General features: G+C 34.3%; 1 protein-coding gene and 1 pseudogene across 2 annotated transcripts in view; both read left to right on the top strand.

Moving 5' to 3' along the window:
• Window positions 1–19,269, top strand: part of GABRG1 (gamma-aminobutyric acid type A receptor subunit gamma1) — a 70,501-nt gene that overhangs the window by 14,749 nt on the left and 36,483 nt on the right. For both annotated transcript variants that reach the window (XM_059383373.1, XM_059383365.1), the window contains exon 3: window positions 13,673–13,740. In XM_059383373.1, the coding sequence (XP_059239356.1) occupies window positions 13,673–13,740 (68 nt within the window). The remainder of the gene's footprint in view (window positions 1–13,672; window positions 13,741–19,269) is intronic.
• LOC132008226 (alkaline phosphatase, tissue-nonspecific isozyme-like) lies at window positions 16,699–17,581 on the top strand (annotated as a pseudogene).

Here is a 19,269-nt window from a genome sequence, read left to right as displayed (position 1 = left end):
TTGATAATTATTTAATTGGCACTGTTGAGAAATTCTGTCTGATGTGGGAAGAAAGGCATACAAATATTTCTGAAGTTATTATTTTACAACTGCTACAATAAAGGGTACACCAGCCAAGTTTTGATAAAACTGCCTGAAAAGCTGAGTGGTATTTCATAAAAAAGAATATTTAAAAGGTAAGTTGTGTTCTAATTTTGTACAAATGCAGCACTGTCTTAATTAATTATAAACCTATAATAGTGTAGGTAATCCTACTTTTTTTTCTTAGTCATTTGCATTTATGTATAAGTTTTATAATAATTAACTTCTAAGTCCCCCTAATGACATTAAAAAAAAAACTCAAATTATAAACCAGCCGACATTTTCATTGGGAATGCATTAAATCTATGGTCAATATGGGGAAATTGAAATCATTACCATATTGAATTTTTATTATACTAAATTAATATTCAAATTCATCATATATTTCTTTATTTATGCATTTATTTTTATTGTTTCCTGTGAAGAAGTATTGAATATATTTTACTAGATTTAATTCTATATATTTGGAATTTGTGTTGCAAGGGTAAATAGATTTTTTAAATTTTATTTTCTAATTTTATATTAGCAGTATATAGAAAAGTTATTTTGCATATTTATTTTGTCTACAGGAAACTTGTGAAATTTCTTTCTCACTTTTAATTGTTTATTGTTATATTCTGCTAGATTTTCTACAAAGATAATAACTTATAAATGACAACATTGCAAATAGTGTGTCTCTTTGTAAATAATAAATATTTTGTTTTATTTCCAAAATTATACTTTTTTCATGTCATGTTGCATTGGCTAAGACTGGAGTAAATTTGAATAGCTTTGGGTTTTCCTGATATCAGGGAGAGCAATTCATATTTTACTATTAGGTATGATTGCTATAGGCTTTTTTTTTTAAGACAATCTTTGTAAATCCTTCTCTTCTTATTTTGCTGGAGTTCTTTTTTCCTTCTTAATGTTTCAAATAATTTCTGTAAATCTATTGAAATAATCATATCAATTATATACTGCCCCGTATTCTGCTTACCATTTGTTCTGTAAGTAACTGTCTGATTTTTAAACCTCAAACCAAATTTTCATTTCCGTAACAAATGGCATTTGGTTGTGATACGGTAACCTTAAAATATATCACTAGTTTCAGTTTGATAATGTTTTGTTTTGGAATTTTACATCTATGTTGATGAAGGACATTAGAGATTTATTTAACTTCCTATAATGTGTTTTTCAGTGTTGGAACCGAGATCATGCTAACTTCTACAAATGAATTGTTTTCCCTCACTTTTCATCTTTGAAAGAGTTTGTGTAAAATGGATGCTATTTCTTCCTTAAATATTTAGAGAATTATATGAAGTTATGCTGGCCTAGAGTTTAATTTGGGGAAGAATTTTTAACAATTTAATTAGTTTAATAATTTTGTAAACAACCTCTTAAGGAATAAAAATTTTCAAATTTGCTAGTTTTAAATTGCTTCATAATAACTTTTGTGATTTTTTGATGTTTTTAGTATCTGAGCATCTGAGCTTTTTACCTCTTTATCATTTCTGATATTAGTAATCTGTTCTTTCATTTATGAGTTAATCTTGAAAGACTTTCTCAATTCTATTAGTGTTATCATAAAATCAAAATTTGGCTTTGTCATTTTTTTCTGTTGAAAAACTTTCTTCTTTTTTTTAAAGATTTATTTGAGAGAGAGAGAAAGATAAAGTGAGCACATGCATGGGAGCAGGGTAGAGGAAGGGAGAGAGAGAATCCACTAGGAAACTACTCAGTGTGGGAGCCCAGCAGGGACGCACCTGAGTGGAAACCATGAGTTGGCCCCTTAACCGACTGAGCTGCCTGAGGGCCCTGAAAAATCTTCTTAAATTTCATTGTTTTACAACATTTGGTTTATTATGCTAATCTAATTTCCTCAATGCAATGGGCTGTTTTCTTAGATTGTTTTAATTATTTAATTTTAAAGTTTAACACTTAGCCTTAATAAGATGGTATCCATACATGGAATTTCCACAAACCCTTTAACCATAATGTTAACATTTTATATAACCATAGAAATCCTAAACTAAATCAAGAAAATAATATCCAGAATACCATTAACTACTCTAGAAACATTATTCAAAATATGGCAGGTGCCTCACTAATGTCTTATCTGTTTCAGAATTTCAACAAAGATCACACAATGTATTTTGTTCTCATGTCTTTTTATTTTCCTCCAATCTGATATAATTTCTATTTTCCTGTATGTTTCATAAACTTGATAACTTTAAAGAGTACTGGCCAGTGGAATGTCTGTCAGTTTGTTTGGTATTTTCATTACTCCGCTGAGTTGATACATTTTTGCTAAGGATAACAAGAACTGATTGTGTGCCCTTTCAGTGTGTTGTATTAGGAGGTATGTGATGTGAACATATCTTATTACTGGTGGTATTAATTTTAACACTTGGTTAGTGTGGTTTCATGTAGGTTTCTCCACTGTAAAGTTATTATTTTTCCCCTTCTAGATTAATACATATGTTATGAGGAGATATAGTCAGGAGCATGGTCAACTACGTAAAAGTTTCTCAGCCCATGTTTGTCCATTAAGCTAGTATCCATCAATGATTATTATCTGTAACAGTATTTATTACTGTGTTGTTTGCCTAGTGGTGACTCATCATCACTCCTTCTGTGCATAATATTTGTAAGTGTACTATAAGGAAGAGCTGTGTTTATCCTCCATTTATTTATCTATTCATTTATACTCAGTATAGACTTACATATATGTTTTACTTTATAGCTTATAACCCATTACTATCATTATTATGTTGCTCAAAATAAATTTGGCACTGAAACTTCCAATAGTTTGGCTTCTGTGTCCCTTCATATGTCTCCATCATTTTCTGATCACATCCTTACTTTTTTTTTTTAAAGATTTTATTTATTTATTTGACAGACAGAGATCACCAGTAGGCAGAGAGGCAGGCAGAGAGAGAGGGAAGCAGGCTCCCTGCCGAGCAGAGAGCCCAATGCGGGGCTCCATCCCAGGACCCTGGGATCACGACCTGAGCTGAAGGCAGCGGCTTTAACTCACTGAGCCACCCAGGCGCCCCACATCCTTACTTTTTAGTTCATAAGATATTCCTGGCTCATCTTGATCCAAGCAGTGAGATTCACCATTTCTCCAAGGTATTGAGAAATCAAGATCAGGGCAGTAGGTATATTCATTAATATTGGGTGTTAGTGCTTCTTAAGCATTTCAAGTGAGGAGAAGTAGAAAATATATGTTCTACAAACACATTCACAATGATCTATATTTCTATCTCTATCCCTTTTTACATGTATTGTAAGCCATGAGTTCATACTGACAGCTCTGCTTCCGAACTAAACACCATGGGATTCATTCTACTGTTTTCTATTTCCTTATTTGTAATTCCTTTTATCAACAGTGAGACACCTGGCTCTGATTTATCCAAAGTATATTTTCTTATTTTTTTCAATTCCAGTAAATATAAAATGGAGTTCTAAAATTTTAACATGCCATTTGACAATGAAAATAAATTAACTGGAATAAAATACTCAAGTACAATTATTTTCATCTTCAGTTTTACAGAATATAATTAAAATATTGTTAACCAACTTAAGTTCTTATCTTTCCTATTTCCTTCAATGGTTATTTTATTCATTTTTAATACAGTTTGGCTCAAGTATCACTGGTTATATTCCACTTTGAGAAGAATTCATCCATGTCTACTTTTAGTACTTGCATGATTTTATTTGTTTATATTTAATTCCCTAATCCATTTGGAGTTATTCTATGGTATGAAGTATGAATCTAATTTTTATCTTTACCAAGTGGCTTTTCTGTTTGCTAAGCATCATTTATGAATGAAATCAATTTTTGCTTTTGTTATTTGAGACACTCACTTTCTCATATATTACATTTTCTTGTGAACTTTGGTTATTCCTGATCTTTCTGTTCCATTCTCTCATCTGTTTTTCTATTTGTCACTACACTATATTAATAATAGAGCTTAAACAGTACATTGAGGCTAAAACATTTTGTATTAATGTCTTGTAAGACTAGTTCCACCTCGTGGTTTCATGTTGTTTGGTTTTTTCCTATCAGTTTTTCTGTTTTGTTGTTGTTGTTTCTTTGTTTTGTTTTCTTCTTTTTGGAGTTTTGGGGGTTTTTTGGAGAGGGAGAGAGAGAGTGGGAGGAGCAGAGAGAGGGAGAGAAAGAATCTTAAGCAGGCTTGACACCCACGGCTGAGCCCCACATGGGGCACCATCTCACAACCCTGAGTCAGATGCTTAACTGACTGAGCCACCCAGAAACCCTAATTTTACATTTTTTCATAAAATATATGGCTTTATTAATAATAAATTTAACTTCATGAAAATACCCACAAAACTGGGACGTCTGGGTGGCTCAGTTGGTTAAGCAGCTGTCTTCAGCTCAGGTCATGATCCCAGCGTCCTGGGATCGAGTCCCACATCAGGCTCCTTGCTCAGCAGGGAGCCTGCTTCTCCCTCTGCCTCTGCCTGCCATTCTGTCTGCCTGTGCTCACTCTCTACCCCTCTCTCTCTCTGATAAATAAATAAAATCTTAAAAAAAACCCCACAAAACTTGTTTGTGTGTTTATTGGGATTGTGTTAAATTTGTAAATTAACTATGGGAGAATCAGAATCTTCATAACATTGTTCATCGAATATGGGAACATGTCTTTGCAATTCTTCATACTTATTTTGTATCTTTCAGGAATATCTTAAAGACTTACTCATACAGGTTTTTCACATTTTTATAATTGAGTCCTAAGTATTTAATTTTTTCCTTTCTATAAAGGGTAGTTTCTCAACTATGTCCTCTACTGGTTATTAGTTTTGTGTATCAATCTTATTGATTTATGAATGCTTATTCTATACCTTACTGCCCTCCTGCTTACTGACCTTTTATGATTTAAGCATTATCTGACTTTTTTTTATCTGACTTTTTGAAATATGCTATCAAGATAATAGATAATTTTTTTCTTTATTCATATGCAACTAATTGATGTCTCTTATCTAATAGAATGTATTAATATCTCTAATATAATACTGAGTAATGGTGGAGATTGTAACTTTACCTTTTTCTAGATCTTAATGAAAATGACTAATGTTTTGTCCTACAAAGATTTACATTAAGAAATCTTCCCTCGGGCGCCTGGGTGGCTCAGTGGGTTAAGCCGCTGCCTTCAGCTCAGGTCATGATCTCAGAGTCCTGGGATCGAGTCCCGCATCGGGCTCTCTGCTCAGCAGAGAGCCTGCTTCGCTCTCTCTCTGCCTGCCTCTCCATCTACTTGTGATTTCTCTCTGTCAAATAAATAAATAAAATCTTTAAAAAAAAAAAAAAGAAATCTTCCCTCAACTTTCTTGATTTTATTTTTATATTTTTAATTTTTATTTATTCTTTTTTGAGTAAAATATTTTTAAAAATATATTTTTTATTTATTTGAGAGAGAGAGAGAACACACAAGCAGAGGGAGCGGCAGGGGCAAAAGGAGAAGCAGACTTCCCACTGAGCAGGCAGCCTGATGCCTGGCTTGATCCCAGACCCTGAGCTCGTCATCAAGCCTAAGGCAGCCACTTAATCGACTTAGCCACCCGGGTGCCCCTTGATTTTGTTTTTAAATCAGGAAATTGGTATTAAAATTTGTCAAAGGCATTTTTAGCATTTCTGAAAATAATTATGATTTTTTTTCCTTCTTACATCTATCAATATGGTATATTATATTAATTGAAACAATTTGCATCCTGTAGTATATACTTAATGAGGTGTTGTATTTTGTTTGCTAATGTACTATTTAGTATTTTGCATTGGTATTCATGAATGATATTCATGTTTCATTTTTGTATTTGAGTACTCTCTTCACCTTTCTTAGATATTCTTTTAATAATTGTTTCATGATAGGGAGTTTTCATTTATTCTCAAAGGTCTAGCAATTTATTTAACTTTATCGACAGCTGGTCTTTGGAGATTTGAAAGAATTCCATTGTAAAATCATCCAGGTCTCTTGGATTTTTTTTGGAAATAATCGACTTGTTTTCCTATGGAAATTGTTCTTTTTATACTTTATCCTCTGTCAAGATGAATTTTGGTAATCTGTATTTCCTTAAGAAAAATGTCCCTTTTATCTATGTTTTCAAGTTTATTTGCAAAGCAGTCTTCGAAGTAGTCTCTTAGGATTTAAAAAAATTTCTTCTGCTTCAAACTTTACTTCTGCTTTTGTAATTTCTTTTTTTTTTAAGATTTTATTTATTTGTTTGAGAGACAGAGATCACAAGTAGGCAGAGAGGCAGGTGCAGAGAGAGGAGGAAGCAGGCTCCCTGCTGAGCAGAGCTCCATCCCAGGACCCTGGGATCATGACCTGAGCCAAAGGCAGAGGCTTTAACCCACTGAGCCACCCAGACGCCCCTACTTTTGTAATTTCTTTATATGTTGTATTATTAACCTTTTTTTTTTGGCCAAGAAAATTAAAATAGTGTTTTCCTCTACTTTGTTAATGTCTCCCAAAGTCCAGAATCCCATTTCTTAATGAGTTCTACCATTTTTTTTTATTAACTTCCTTGTAATTTCTATCTTGTCTTTATTATAACCTTCATTGTATTTTATTCTGTTTTGCTTCTTTCTTGTTTTTCTAGTTTTTGAGCTGGGAATTTAATGATTTCTTCTCATTCTAAATTTTTATCGTGTTCCTATCCATTTTTCTTGCTTCTTTTGTAGATTTTGCCTCATAAACGTAGCTGCTTTGTTATTTAGTTTAGAAATATCTTGGTTAATATCTTCATAATTACTTGTGGCTTTAACCATTAAAAAGGAGACCTTAATTGTCACATCTAAAGCTTTTTGACTTAAATTATGTGTCATTGGAAGTATCATTTCCTGCTGCTTCTTATTGTTTCTATTTGTCTGGTATTTTTTTGCCTTCCCCATTAATTTTTTGCCTTCATGAATCGCTTCATTTTAGCTGTGCTTCCTGTATGCACTATATCATTAGGTTTTGTTTTGTGAGATAAAATGAAAACATCTTTTTCTTTTCATGGAGAAATTAATTGCATTTCATTTGTGGATATGACTGATAGGTTTGTTCTCAACACTTCCATAATACTTTAGTTATATTTGCTCTGTTTTTGCTTGAGATATAGATTATTTGGATTTCATTTAATAATACTTTTAGTTTAGTATTTTGAAAGTTTTATGTTTTGTCCTAGTTTTCCTTCATATTTTTAACTTTCCCAATGGCATTAGTCCCTGGTTGTTTTTTTTTTTTTTAACCTTTTGCTCTTTTGATGATCAGTTGTCATTGGTATCCCTTAAACCCCATCTACTGTGAACAGAACAGTGAGCTTTTTCTATTTTTTCCCTCTCCTTTGCTGTATTATTTTTAGTCAACATATTTTCTGCTTTACAGGAATTCTAACAGTTGTAAATTAGGTTCAGTCTCTTGTTTCAATCTTTGTTTTAGTATTTAATCTGCCTTGACATATGTCAAAATACTCACCATTGGTCTTTTTTCTGAAGTTTTTCCAGTCCTGTCTTAAACTAGTAGCTTTTCCAAAAAGTTTCTATGTCTCAAAAACTTTTTTCCATTGACTTGATGCTTGTAGGACAGATTGGGTACATGTGACTTGTGCTTTCCTTCACTGTTTTCCTTTTATCAGACTATTTCAAAGTTCTTTGCTTGCGTATCATTTTTGAGAAATCTGATGCCAATCCAATTCTTTTGCCCTCATAATTTATTTCATCTTTTCATGCCTGGAGGCCTTTTGAATATTTTTTTCAGTTGAATACTTACACTATACTCATAATACACTAATTATCTCAGAGTTGTTCTTTTTGAGTAACTTTTATTCTAGGTAACTGATGTGTCTTTTAAAAGTGCAATTTCTGGGGCACCTGGGTGGCTCCGTGGGTTAAAGCCTCTGCTTTCGGCTCAGGTCATGATCTCAGGGTCCTGGGATCGAGCCCCGCATCGGGCTCTCTGCTCAGCGGGGAGCCTGCTTCCCTCTCTCTCACTGCCTGCCTCTCTGCCTACTTGTGATCTCTGTCTGTCGAATAAATAAATAAAATCTTTTTAAAAATAAATAAATAAATAAATAAACAAATAAATAAATAAAAGTGGGATTTCTTTCTCTTTCCCTCTCTCCTTCTTTGTACCTCCTTCCTTCCTCCCTGTTCTTCCTTCCTTCCTTCCTTCCTTTCTTTTCTTCTTTCTTTTCCCTCCCTCTCCCTCTCCCCCCTCTTTCTCCCCCTCCTTCCCTCTCCCCTCCCTTCCTTCCTTTCTTCTCTCCACTCTAGTGTTGAATTTTGGTTCTCTTCCATGTGCTTTAGTTTTCTTCTGCGTGGGTTTCAGTGACATGTAAGCTAATCAATCAGAATCTGCCTCCCTCCTGTTTGCCACTTTTCCTCTGAGTTCTCTCTTTATCTCACTTACATTCTTTTGATTTTCCCGCTTGCTATTCTTTGTTTATTTTTTTAGTGTAATTATTCTTTTGTCGTTGTTGTTTTAGTTTGTTTTCCTAATTCTTTTTTTAAATTAATATAATGTATTATTTACTTCTGTGATTTATCAGTCTTACACAATTCACAGCACTCACCATAGCACATAGTCTCCACAATGTCCATCATCCAGACACTTGATTCCTGCCCTCCCACCCCCCAGCAACTCCGTTTGTTTCCTGAGATTGAGAGTCTCTTATGATTTGTCTCCCTCCCCGGTCCCACCTTATTTCATTTTTTCCCCCTCTCTTCCGCCCATGACCCTCACCCTGCCTCTCAAATTCCTCATACCAGAGAGATCATATGATAGTCTTTCCATGATTGACTTATTTCACTTAGTATAATACCCTCCAGTTCCGTACACATCCTCGCAAATGGCAAGATTTCATTTTTAATGGCTGCGTAGTATTCTATTGTGTTTATTTAGATCCCATTGTTCCTTTCTAACTTTCTTTCTCACTCTCCCCTCCCCCACCAGATATAGGAGCAGGAGCAGGTGACTAAGTCTGCTACCTAAAGACAAGTTTAACTATAGAATGAGAGGCCCATCTTCTATTTTTCTAAGAAGACATTTCCAAAGAAGAAAAAAATATATATATTTAATCAAATATATGTATAAATTGCTTTGTATTATATTAAAATAGATAATTAAATATATATATTAAAATTCTTTTATGTATGTGTATTGAATACTTGATAATGGTTATTGGCCACTGACTACATGAAATATGGTTAGTATGTCTAAGAGAACACATTTTTACTTTAATTTCTATTTAAATTTAAGTAGACATATGTAACATGCATAGTAGCATGGTTAAGTAATAAATTATTTAACTGTTGAAGAGCTCTGTGGAGGCAATTTTTTTTTCTATCCAGAATTTGTGTTAGTATGGTTTCAGGCTTTGTGTATTAGAATCTATTGGCTAAAGCATTATATTGCACTTAAGAACTTATATATCCAATATGTACCTTTTTATCCATATGTATCCAAATATCTATGTGTCCATATGTAACCTGCAGAAGGAGATGGTGAGTGTTAGTTGATATTTCCTTGTTAGCAAGGCCTGGGAAAAAGTATCTGGACCCAAAGTGGTATATTTGGGTTGAGAAAACTTGCTGTCTATTCTAGGGCAAGAAAAACATATTGGTTATGGTTCTTTCAAAAACTGTGTGTTATAATGGTAATATAGGACTCAGTGGGACTATTTATTTTTTAATGCCTATTCTGTTACAATAGAAAAGACTGTTAAACTTACGTTCTAGAATTAGAGATTTTAATTGATCTGAGTTAATTTTTAATTACTCTTAATTAATTAATCTGAATTAATATACAAAAGTGACCCCAAACCTACATAATCTGCTAAAGATATCTTAGAGTAATTTGAATGTCACCTAAGAAAGCATGGTTAAACATAATTATGAAGAAAGTGTTTTTAAAATCTGTTTTATTTTGTATCTTCGGATTAAAAACTGATTACCTATTTCTACAGTTGGCTGTCTTCAATTTTGCCCTAGCTATGCGGATATTGAGTGTGGAAACTTCATTGATCTCACTGCTTTCTTTTTTTAAATTATTTTTTGATTCTTCTTACTGTTCTCTGCATTATCTTTAAGTTGCTCATAATGTCCATTCTTTCTTATATTCACTACCTCCCACGGAGAGTTTATCTTATATTTTGTTGAGATACTTAAAACAAAGTACTTAGAATCACAATGCAGAAAGAGACCTTGCAAAAGGAATCCAGTGTCCTCTCTACCTGCTTTCCATCTCTCAAAAATGTGATTTGTTATGGTAATACTTTTTCCCCATCATTGTTTATCACAAAAAAAAAGGAGATCTTTCATCTCCATATGCATTGAAGAATTAAACATAATCTCTGTCCTTATCCTAAAGATCATTAATGAACCTGGAATGACAATTTCTTTTTAGTGTCCTTTTTTATTTTTGAATGAAATCTGATGTTTTCTTTTTAAAATATTATTTAAATCCTCCAATTGAACAAACTTTGTATTGAGAAAATTACAGAGCTAAGAAAATGTACTCACTCTACCAAGAAGCCTGTATTTAAATGATTTCAGCCACAAGTATTGTTCATAGGATGAATCAATAAAAGGTAATGAGTCATTATTAAGGAACAATGACAGTTTTCTGTTGTTTTCCTCTTTAGTATATATTTTGAAGCATACAGTCTCTAGCTGGTGTTTTAAAATTAATCTGACCTATTTTAGTTTGCTTTCAGGCTTATTTGGGGCTGAAGTTTAAAGAACTAGATGAAATACCAGCAGTCCCAAGTTAAAAAATGGAGTACATAATAATTAAGGACATATTTATAGTTTACAAATATATATTTATTAAGTTATTTATTGAATATCTTCATCAACAGCAATGATCTACATTGCACTCAGTAATGTGATTCTTCTTTTATCCTATCCTATCCTATCTTATCCTATCCTATCCCTATCTGTTACTCATGAAATATTTCAATGTGGCTCAGCCCTAATGTAAGAGTTTATATTTCCCTAATGTTATATATTTGTCTCCTGGTTGGTTAAGGAAATATTGGTATTAGGAAACTAGGATAGATGACTCATATCTAAAACATTCTATACTATAAATGTGAAAAGTATGACCTACAAATAAAAAGGCCCCCAGGTATCATTTATTTATCTGCATAGACAGTATTCAATCCTTACTATCATGCAATAAAGAGGTGTTCAGTGTTTGTTGATTTATCAGATGAACAGAAAAAAATCTAATTAAATAAGTCTGGTACGTTATACTTAATTGCTTATAACTGGAAATAAATATACTTACAAATGGAACTAATACACCTATGTTTTTTTATTAATTAGCTTTCATAAAATCCATTCTATAAATCTAGCTAAAACTAGCATAATTATCTGATATTTATTGGCTTCAATTCACAATAAAAAATAAATGACAATTAAAGGAAGTCATCTCAGATGTCATCAGCTTACATTAAATTATAAAGCCTGCTATAAATCATATGACATACTTTTATTTAAGAAATCTATTTGTTGTCTAGCAGATTGAATTACATTGTCATGTACTATGTAGGTCTAGAGACCTATACTTTTGCAAACGAAAGCTATTTTTGACAAATCTTATTTACTTTTCTAGCTAAACAACATATATATATACCATGTAATAAAATCTTTACTCAAAGAAAACCAAACTATGCAAATATTTTAATGTTTTTCTAAGTGTAATTTGTTTTATAATTGCAAAAGGATATATATTTATAATATATTATATATTGTAAAATTATATACTGTTTTTTCAAAATACCTCAAGTTCTCCATTGAATTCTTGCCAGCATGGGTAATCTGCCAGATTGGAAGTTTCGAAGACAGGAGACTTGGGACTGAATAGAGACTCTGACAGGCAGGCTTAACTATGTGTTAGAGGGGGAAGTGTGTCCTTCCAGGTCAAACATGTGTCTGAGTTTTAAGAATGATAAATATTAGTCCAGAAATAAGAAATCAGATACAATTTATAAAGGAGAACTGAGTAAGTGTTACTAAACGTGCCCTTTATTATAGAAACTTTCAATCTACAAGGAGGCTTATATGCTTTTTTTTGTTTGCATCATCTCTAAATAAATCTCTTTTGAGATATGAATTTTTTTTCATAAAACGGTTTTCTTCTTGTCAACATTGTGAACCCTTTGCACTGACACTTTAATAAGTATTTGCTACATTAATAAATGAACCCCTTATATTCTATTTGGTGGGACAGGGGAATAAAGCAAAATAATATATTTTCATATTTGAAAAATATTTTTACAAATATTTTAACAAATATTTTCAATATTTGTTAAAACAATAAACAAAAAAATCATCATCTAATATGGTGGTACTACAGGTATTCATAAATCGTGTCATTTGATAAACATTTAAAAGGCTGCTCTGCACTACACATTTGACAGACTGTAAACATACTGACATACAGTATATACCATTTAAGATGAACTGGGAAAACACAAATGGTTATATATACAACACAATAGATGAAATCCATAGAAATATCTATACAATATACTCTGTGAAATTTAAATAAAAATGCACCTAAGTTTGGAGCCAACATAAACCACCTAAAGGAATATTGTTAACAGGGGAGAAAGAAGTAAGAACAAATATTTATGAAGCTCTTCGTAAGAATCAGAATCAGACATGAAGGTAAATGCTTTACAGACATTATCTCCTTTAATCCTCATAACCATGCTTTGAGTCCCATTGGTGCTAGAGCATGCTTATACTGGCTCACGATAGCTACTTATTAGATACTATCCCAACTCTGCATTCAGTGACTTCACATTTGTATCCTTAAACCAGCCATTGTGGGAATATTTACCCATGGGTATCAGCAAAAGCTACACCTCAGGGCTTCCCCCCGATCCACTATGGAAGAAAGGTTGTTGAACAGTTACAAGCACACAACTGATAGGCATTAAGTCGAATTGTATAATCCTTAGATACTAATATTCATTCAAATTCTAAAATCCTAGCATATTGCAGAGAGCAAATTACCTAGCAAATTATTAAATCAATTTCCTTAATTTTAATAAAGGATTTAGATATTTATAACATTTTTATGTTGTATGCTAAAATGTTTTTAGGAGGTGCCTCCTTAGCGCAGTAGGCAGCGCGTCAGTCTCATAAAATGTTTTTAGGGATGCCTGTGTAACTCAGTTGGTTAAGCATCCAACTCTTAATTTCAGCTCAGGTCATGATCTCATGGTCCTGGTATAGAGCCCCAAGTCAGGCTCCACACTTAGCATGGAGTCTGCTCGAAATTCTCCCTCTCCCTCTGCCCCTGCCCTTGCTCATGCTCATTTTTTCTCCCCCTAAAATTAAAAAAATAATAATCTTTAAAAAAATGTCTTTAGTTTAAAATGTTGAATTTTACATACATAATTGACTTGTGAACTGAAATGTTCAAAAGACATTTGTGTTTTTGTAATGGGTGATGTTTCTTCATTTCCTAATGAAGAATATTTTATTATTTAAATGGTAAATGTTATTTATGAAGATCTATTTAAAGCTAAGATTTACTTAACACAACCTCTGATCTTATTTTTTACTATTCTTTATGTTGTTATTTTGCAGTGAGGCCCACTGTAATTGAAACTGATGTTTATGTAAACAGCATTGGACCAGTGGATCCCATAAATATGGTGAGTGACGAGCATTAAAAATAATTGTCTGCCATGGAGTTCTTGAATATATACACCCAATAATAGAATGAATATATGACAAATTCTGATAACTTATCCTGAAAGAATTCAGGGCAACTCTGAAATGACTATATGCCAAGTTCAGGGACCAGGGCTAAAATATCCCTTATCTAGGAACATGTAGCCTTTTACTCCAGTGAGCTGTGTTTGTAGGAACTATGTTAAGGCATGAAAAATTATCACCTGATCCATCAAGAGGAGATCCCTGAAGAAATCTGGAAAGAGATAACTAGAAGGACTGTGGGGAAAATGGAGAAGGAAAAGGACTTACTGTAAGAGCCAGGGGCATGCACAAGATCATGTAGGAATGCAACAACCTGATAAGATCAGGGGAACTTCCAGTGATAACACGAACATAAATTACAAGTAAGGGAGACTGACAGAATGCTTATGGTCCTTATTAAGGAGGTTCTTCTTAGCCATAATAGGAAGTGTGGGTTTTATGAACTGTATCCTCTTAGATCAGAGAAATGATGAAAACTTTTCATCAGGAAGGTATCATAGGTGAATTTATATTTTTAACAGATCACACTTCTAACAGTGTAGAAGATAGACAAGACCATTAAGGGGTTAGAGACACCAGTTAAGTAATTGCTGTAGTCTGGGAAGTAGATCTTCTATTCTGAGGTAATCCCAAATTCATAGTCTGAGATACTAGACTTTAGGGCTTCAACATATGAATTTTAGAGGGATACTGTTCAGCCCCAAACACCATCCAAAGATAATTTTTAAAACTGATTTTCTCTCTTACCTCATTTATTCATTAGTACAACAGTGAAATCATCCCTTTCTTATAGGCCTTAAACTCTTTTTTATCTGAATAGCCATCATGCCTAACAACTGGCTGTGTGTGCTGATTCCTACAGTATTACTGTCAGCCACATTTTTTCTTTTACTTAATATGATGGTCACATGATTGTCATTAACTTTCACAGCTGCTTCATCAACTACTGTACTGATGGCATTTTGGCCACAGCACAACTGCCATCTTTGTCTCCTTGTTGCAAATGAATATGAATTGGCTGTGGAAATAAGTTGAATTTGAGAATCGGAACTGAGGAACTCTCAGGAGAAAGTTAGAGCTTCAGCAAATATTTGTCAGAAATTAGCTGAACCTCTTAGAGATGGGAACAACAGTCTTACAGTAAAGAAAGAGAAAAAGGAATAAATATCAGACCTTAAGGAACACATACATTTAAGGACCTGAAAGATGAATCTGAAGTGATAGAAGAATCAGCAACATTGTCAAGAAAATGGAGGTTAAACAGTGGCAAAGAAACCAAAGGAAAGGAAAGTTCCCATACATTTTTGAGTATTTGCTCTGCCGCAATTGAATTCCTAAACAAATTGCTGACTTCTGTAAAGATAAAGCATTCTATATAGCTGTGTATGTTAATTTAACATTATGCAAATGTGAGATTTTATAAAGGGATACATCACTAAAAATGCTAATTTTCTCCTTACGAGAATGTTAAAATGTTTAATTTCCAATTAACCAATGAAGAAGATAAACCCATTAGAGCTTATAGACATCTACATTTGCTGAATTGTATATGTTTAGTCTTGGGCTCTTGTCTTTAATTTAAATAAATTCATTTTAAAAACATGGTCATTAAAATAAAAAATAGGATTCAAGGCTGTATTAGTATTCCAGAGATTCTTTATCAAGAATGGCCACTGAGAAACTTCTGTGATGATCTTCCTGTATCAAAGTTTCATAGTATCAAAGACTGAGTTTTCCCAGTAGGCAAACTGCACACTTCTAACCTTGGCCAGTGATAGTTTTTTAAAAAGCTAATTAAATGAAATTGCTATTAAAACTAGTGATACTAAAGCACAAACAAGAAAAAAAGACATAGAATACTTGATAGTGTTTATTAAAAGAGAAACCTTGTCTTACTAGGGACAAATAAGGAGCAGTTTACGTAGAAGACTTTTAACTAAACAATGTAGGAAAATTAGAATTCAGCTTTCATAAAATGAACAAAATTACTTTGGATATGAGTATAATCAAGCAAGCAGATTTGAGTGTAATTAAGCAACCAAGAGGATAGGTTCCCCTCCCCTTAATAATTAATACAACTTAAGTTACTGGTAAGGAACAAAATTATGTTATTAGCTTAATGGTTTATTTTCTAAATTAGCCAAAATTTGGCTTCAGGAAAGATATTTATTTTTAAGCCTGACTACATAAAAATAATTTCTTTTTAGATTACTGATAAGACCTAAAACAAGATTATTCTATAATAAGATATGCTTTTCTTTACTTTTTTTCAAGGTTAGATTAATGACTTCAGCCTTCATGTCACTATCAAAAAAAAAAGATATTCAATCATTGAACATTGAATAAATGTATAATTTAGTCAATAAATAGATTAATTCTATAGTTTACAATTTGAGAATTTAATTTCAAAATGAATAACAGATGCATTAATTAGGACTGAACAAGAATAAAGTAATTCTGGGTAAAGGCTGTTCAACTACGTGTGCTTTAATTAAAACTCTGGGTTATGTATGAGCACTAAGTAATGTATAGAATTGTTGAATCACTGTATTATACACCTGAAACTAATATAACACTGTATCTTAACTATACTGGACTTTAAATTTTTTAAAAGATAATAGTAAAAAGCAATCTTAAATATAAACAGAAAAAATATACAATCAGAATTGAAGGCAAAGATAATTAATAGAGGTTATTCACCTGGAATTAAAATGTTTTTTAACCTTTTAATTTTGGGGGCTTTGGAGAAATTATGTGATTTTACTCTTTTGGGTAAGCATTTCAAGATAATAAAACAATTGCAGCTTACCCTCTAACTAGCTAAAACAGCATTCAAGGGGCATAGCAATTCTCTGAGTCAAGTCAAAATCAATAAGGCATCTTGGGAATCCAACATGAATTTATGGGTAACTAAGAAGGCTAAACACAAGGGGAATAAGGGGTACGTGGGTGGCTCACTTAAGAGTCTGATTTTGGCTCAGGTCATACTCTTGGGGTCCTGGGATCGAGCCCCACGTTAGGTCTCCTGCTAGGCAGGGTGTCTGCTTGTCCCTCTCCTTCTGCCCTCCCCCTTCCCTACCCCTCATGCTCACTCTCTCCGTTCCTCTGTCTTCTCTCCCCACCAAATAAATAAATAAATAAATAAATAAATAAATGCCTTATATATAAAAAATACATAAGGGAAATACGTACAGAAACAGCAATAGATGAAAATTCCTGGTATAACTTGGAGGAAAGGGCCAAGCAGGCTCTGCATGAGGAGGTAGAAATGGACCAGGCAATTGGGTAGACACTCACCATGATCTCTCTGGAAAATACACTGACCATTGTCACTGTGGACCAGTCCCAGGTCTTCATCTTTGGCAGGTGCACCCCCTGGCAACTCTGTCTTTGGTCTGGCCCCCATGGTGAGTGATACAGACAAGAAGCCCTTCACTGCCATCCTGTATGGCGATGGGCCTGGATACAAGGTGGTAGGCTGTGAGCGAGACAATGTCTCCATGGTGGACTATGCTTACCGCAGTAACCAGGTACAGTCCCCTGTGCGCTGCACCATGAGACCTATGACAGGGAGGACATGGCAGTCTTCACCAAGGGTCCCATGGCACACCTGCTGCACGCCATCCAAAGCAGAACTACATTTCCCCCTGATGGTTAAAATTGGCTTACATCTGTGCCAACCATGACCACTGTGCCTTAGCCAGTTTGGCAGGCAGGCCGTCCCCAGGACCCCTGTTCCTCCAGCTAGCCCTGTTCCCTTTGGGCACACTTTTTTGAGCACCCATGGCCTGGGCACCCTCCAACCTATGACAGATGGCCAGCCTTCCTCTTTCAGCACTGCCCACCGCCTGGGAGCCCACATCTCAAGGGCCAGGTAGGTTGGGGTCTTCATAGCCTATATAGCTGCCAGAAAGAGGACCTAGGAAACCAAAGACTGGTGCCTGCCTCACTCCCTTCTGGAATCCTCCACTGGAGCCAGACCAGTTCCTGCCTCCAGCCTCTGCTTCCTTCCTCCGGCCATCTTTGGTCAACAAAGTAGTTTTCTCATGGGTAGGTGGACAACACAGACTGCAGAAATTTTCAAAGCATCTTATTTTTCCAGCAAACGTATTTTACAGACCTGGAGGACCTGGAGCTTCCATGGAACATTCTGGTTCTCCTTTCCCCTCTGGAACCACCAGGCCTCACCAGACTCATGTCCTTACCTTCACAAGAGACCAAGTCCTTCTCTGCAGGATCGGGGTTTGCTCCCTCACTCATTCCAAGGTCTCCCAGGGCTCCCAGAAAGTGAACTCCTTGGACTGGCGATCCAACCCCGGGTAGCATGGCTGGGAAGAGCAGCTTAGGGAGGCAGACCCTTCCCAGCTCTCAATATGCATGCCCAGTCCTCTCTGAAATGACACTCCTGTTTGGAAGGGGAAAATTATTTTTCTCTTTTTGGTGTTGGTTAAAAGGTGACACAAAACACTTAAATAAAACTTTCCAACAAAACACAACATAACAACAACAACAACAACAACAAAAACCTTTCTGAATATTTCCGGCAATAAAAAATAAGGAAGAAAATTACAGGTATAATTTGGACATGGGCTTACTTATAGAAACTGGTACACCCTTATATGGTCCAATATTAAGAGATTACTGATAGGAGCATTTGGAAATCATGGGCCCAGAGAGAGAGAGAAACTCAATGACCTGGATGGATCTAGAAAGTATTATGCTAAGCAAAATAAGTTAGACAGAGAAAGGTAAATACTACATGATTTCACTCACATGTGGAATTTAAGAAATAAAACCAATGAGCAAAGGGGTGGGTGCAGAGAGAGAGAGAGAGAGGGAGAGAGAGAAGCAAACCAAGACACAGACTCTTAGCTATAGAGAACAAACAAACTGATGGTTATCAAAGAGGAGGAGGAGAGAAGATCGGTGAAATAGGTGATAGGCACCAGGTGTGTATGGAAATGAGTCACTCTGTTGTACATTTGAAACAAATATAGCACTGTATGTTAACTAGCTGGAATTCAATTAAAAACCTGAAAAAAGAATGAGGTCCCAGGTCATGTCTGAAGAATTTACTTTGTATCATTCTAACTACCAGAGTGATACATCACATAGTCCCAGAGTACTGAGCTGAAGTTGAATAGATTCTTCCTGCTTTAAATCGCCATTGGTCTTGGGAACAGGGGCAGAGCTCCAGTGATGAGGAGCACAACTTATAAAGTAGCTGGGATACCAGCTGGGCTGAATTGCAAAGTAGCTATTGGCTGGAGATGACTACAAGGTGTTTAGCAGGACACAAACCCTTAAGTAAACTAGGCAAAAACCAGGACGCTTTCCTCATGGCTAATATAGGCATATTTAAAAATAATCCTCCCTTTCAGAGTCCTTTTACCAGAAAAGGAAAATCCAGATATTCCCTATAAAAGAAAAACAAAACACTCTTTCTTTAAAAAAAAAAAAAAAAA

Source organism: Mustela nigripes, chromosome 1, assembly GCF_022355385.1.
Source record: "Mustela nigripes isolate SB6536 chromosome 1, MUSNIG.SB6536, whole genome shotgun sequence".
Taxonomy (NCBI): Eukaryota; Metazoa; Chordata; class Mammalia; order Carnivora; family Mustelidae; genus Mustela; species Mustela nigripes.
Note: the sequence above shows the minus strand (reverse complement) of the source record. Positions and strands in the feature narration are given on the sequence as shown.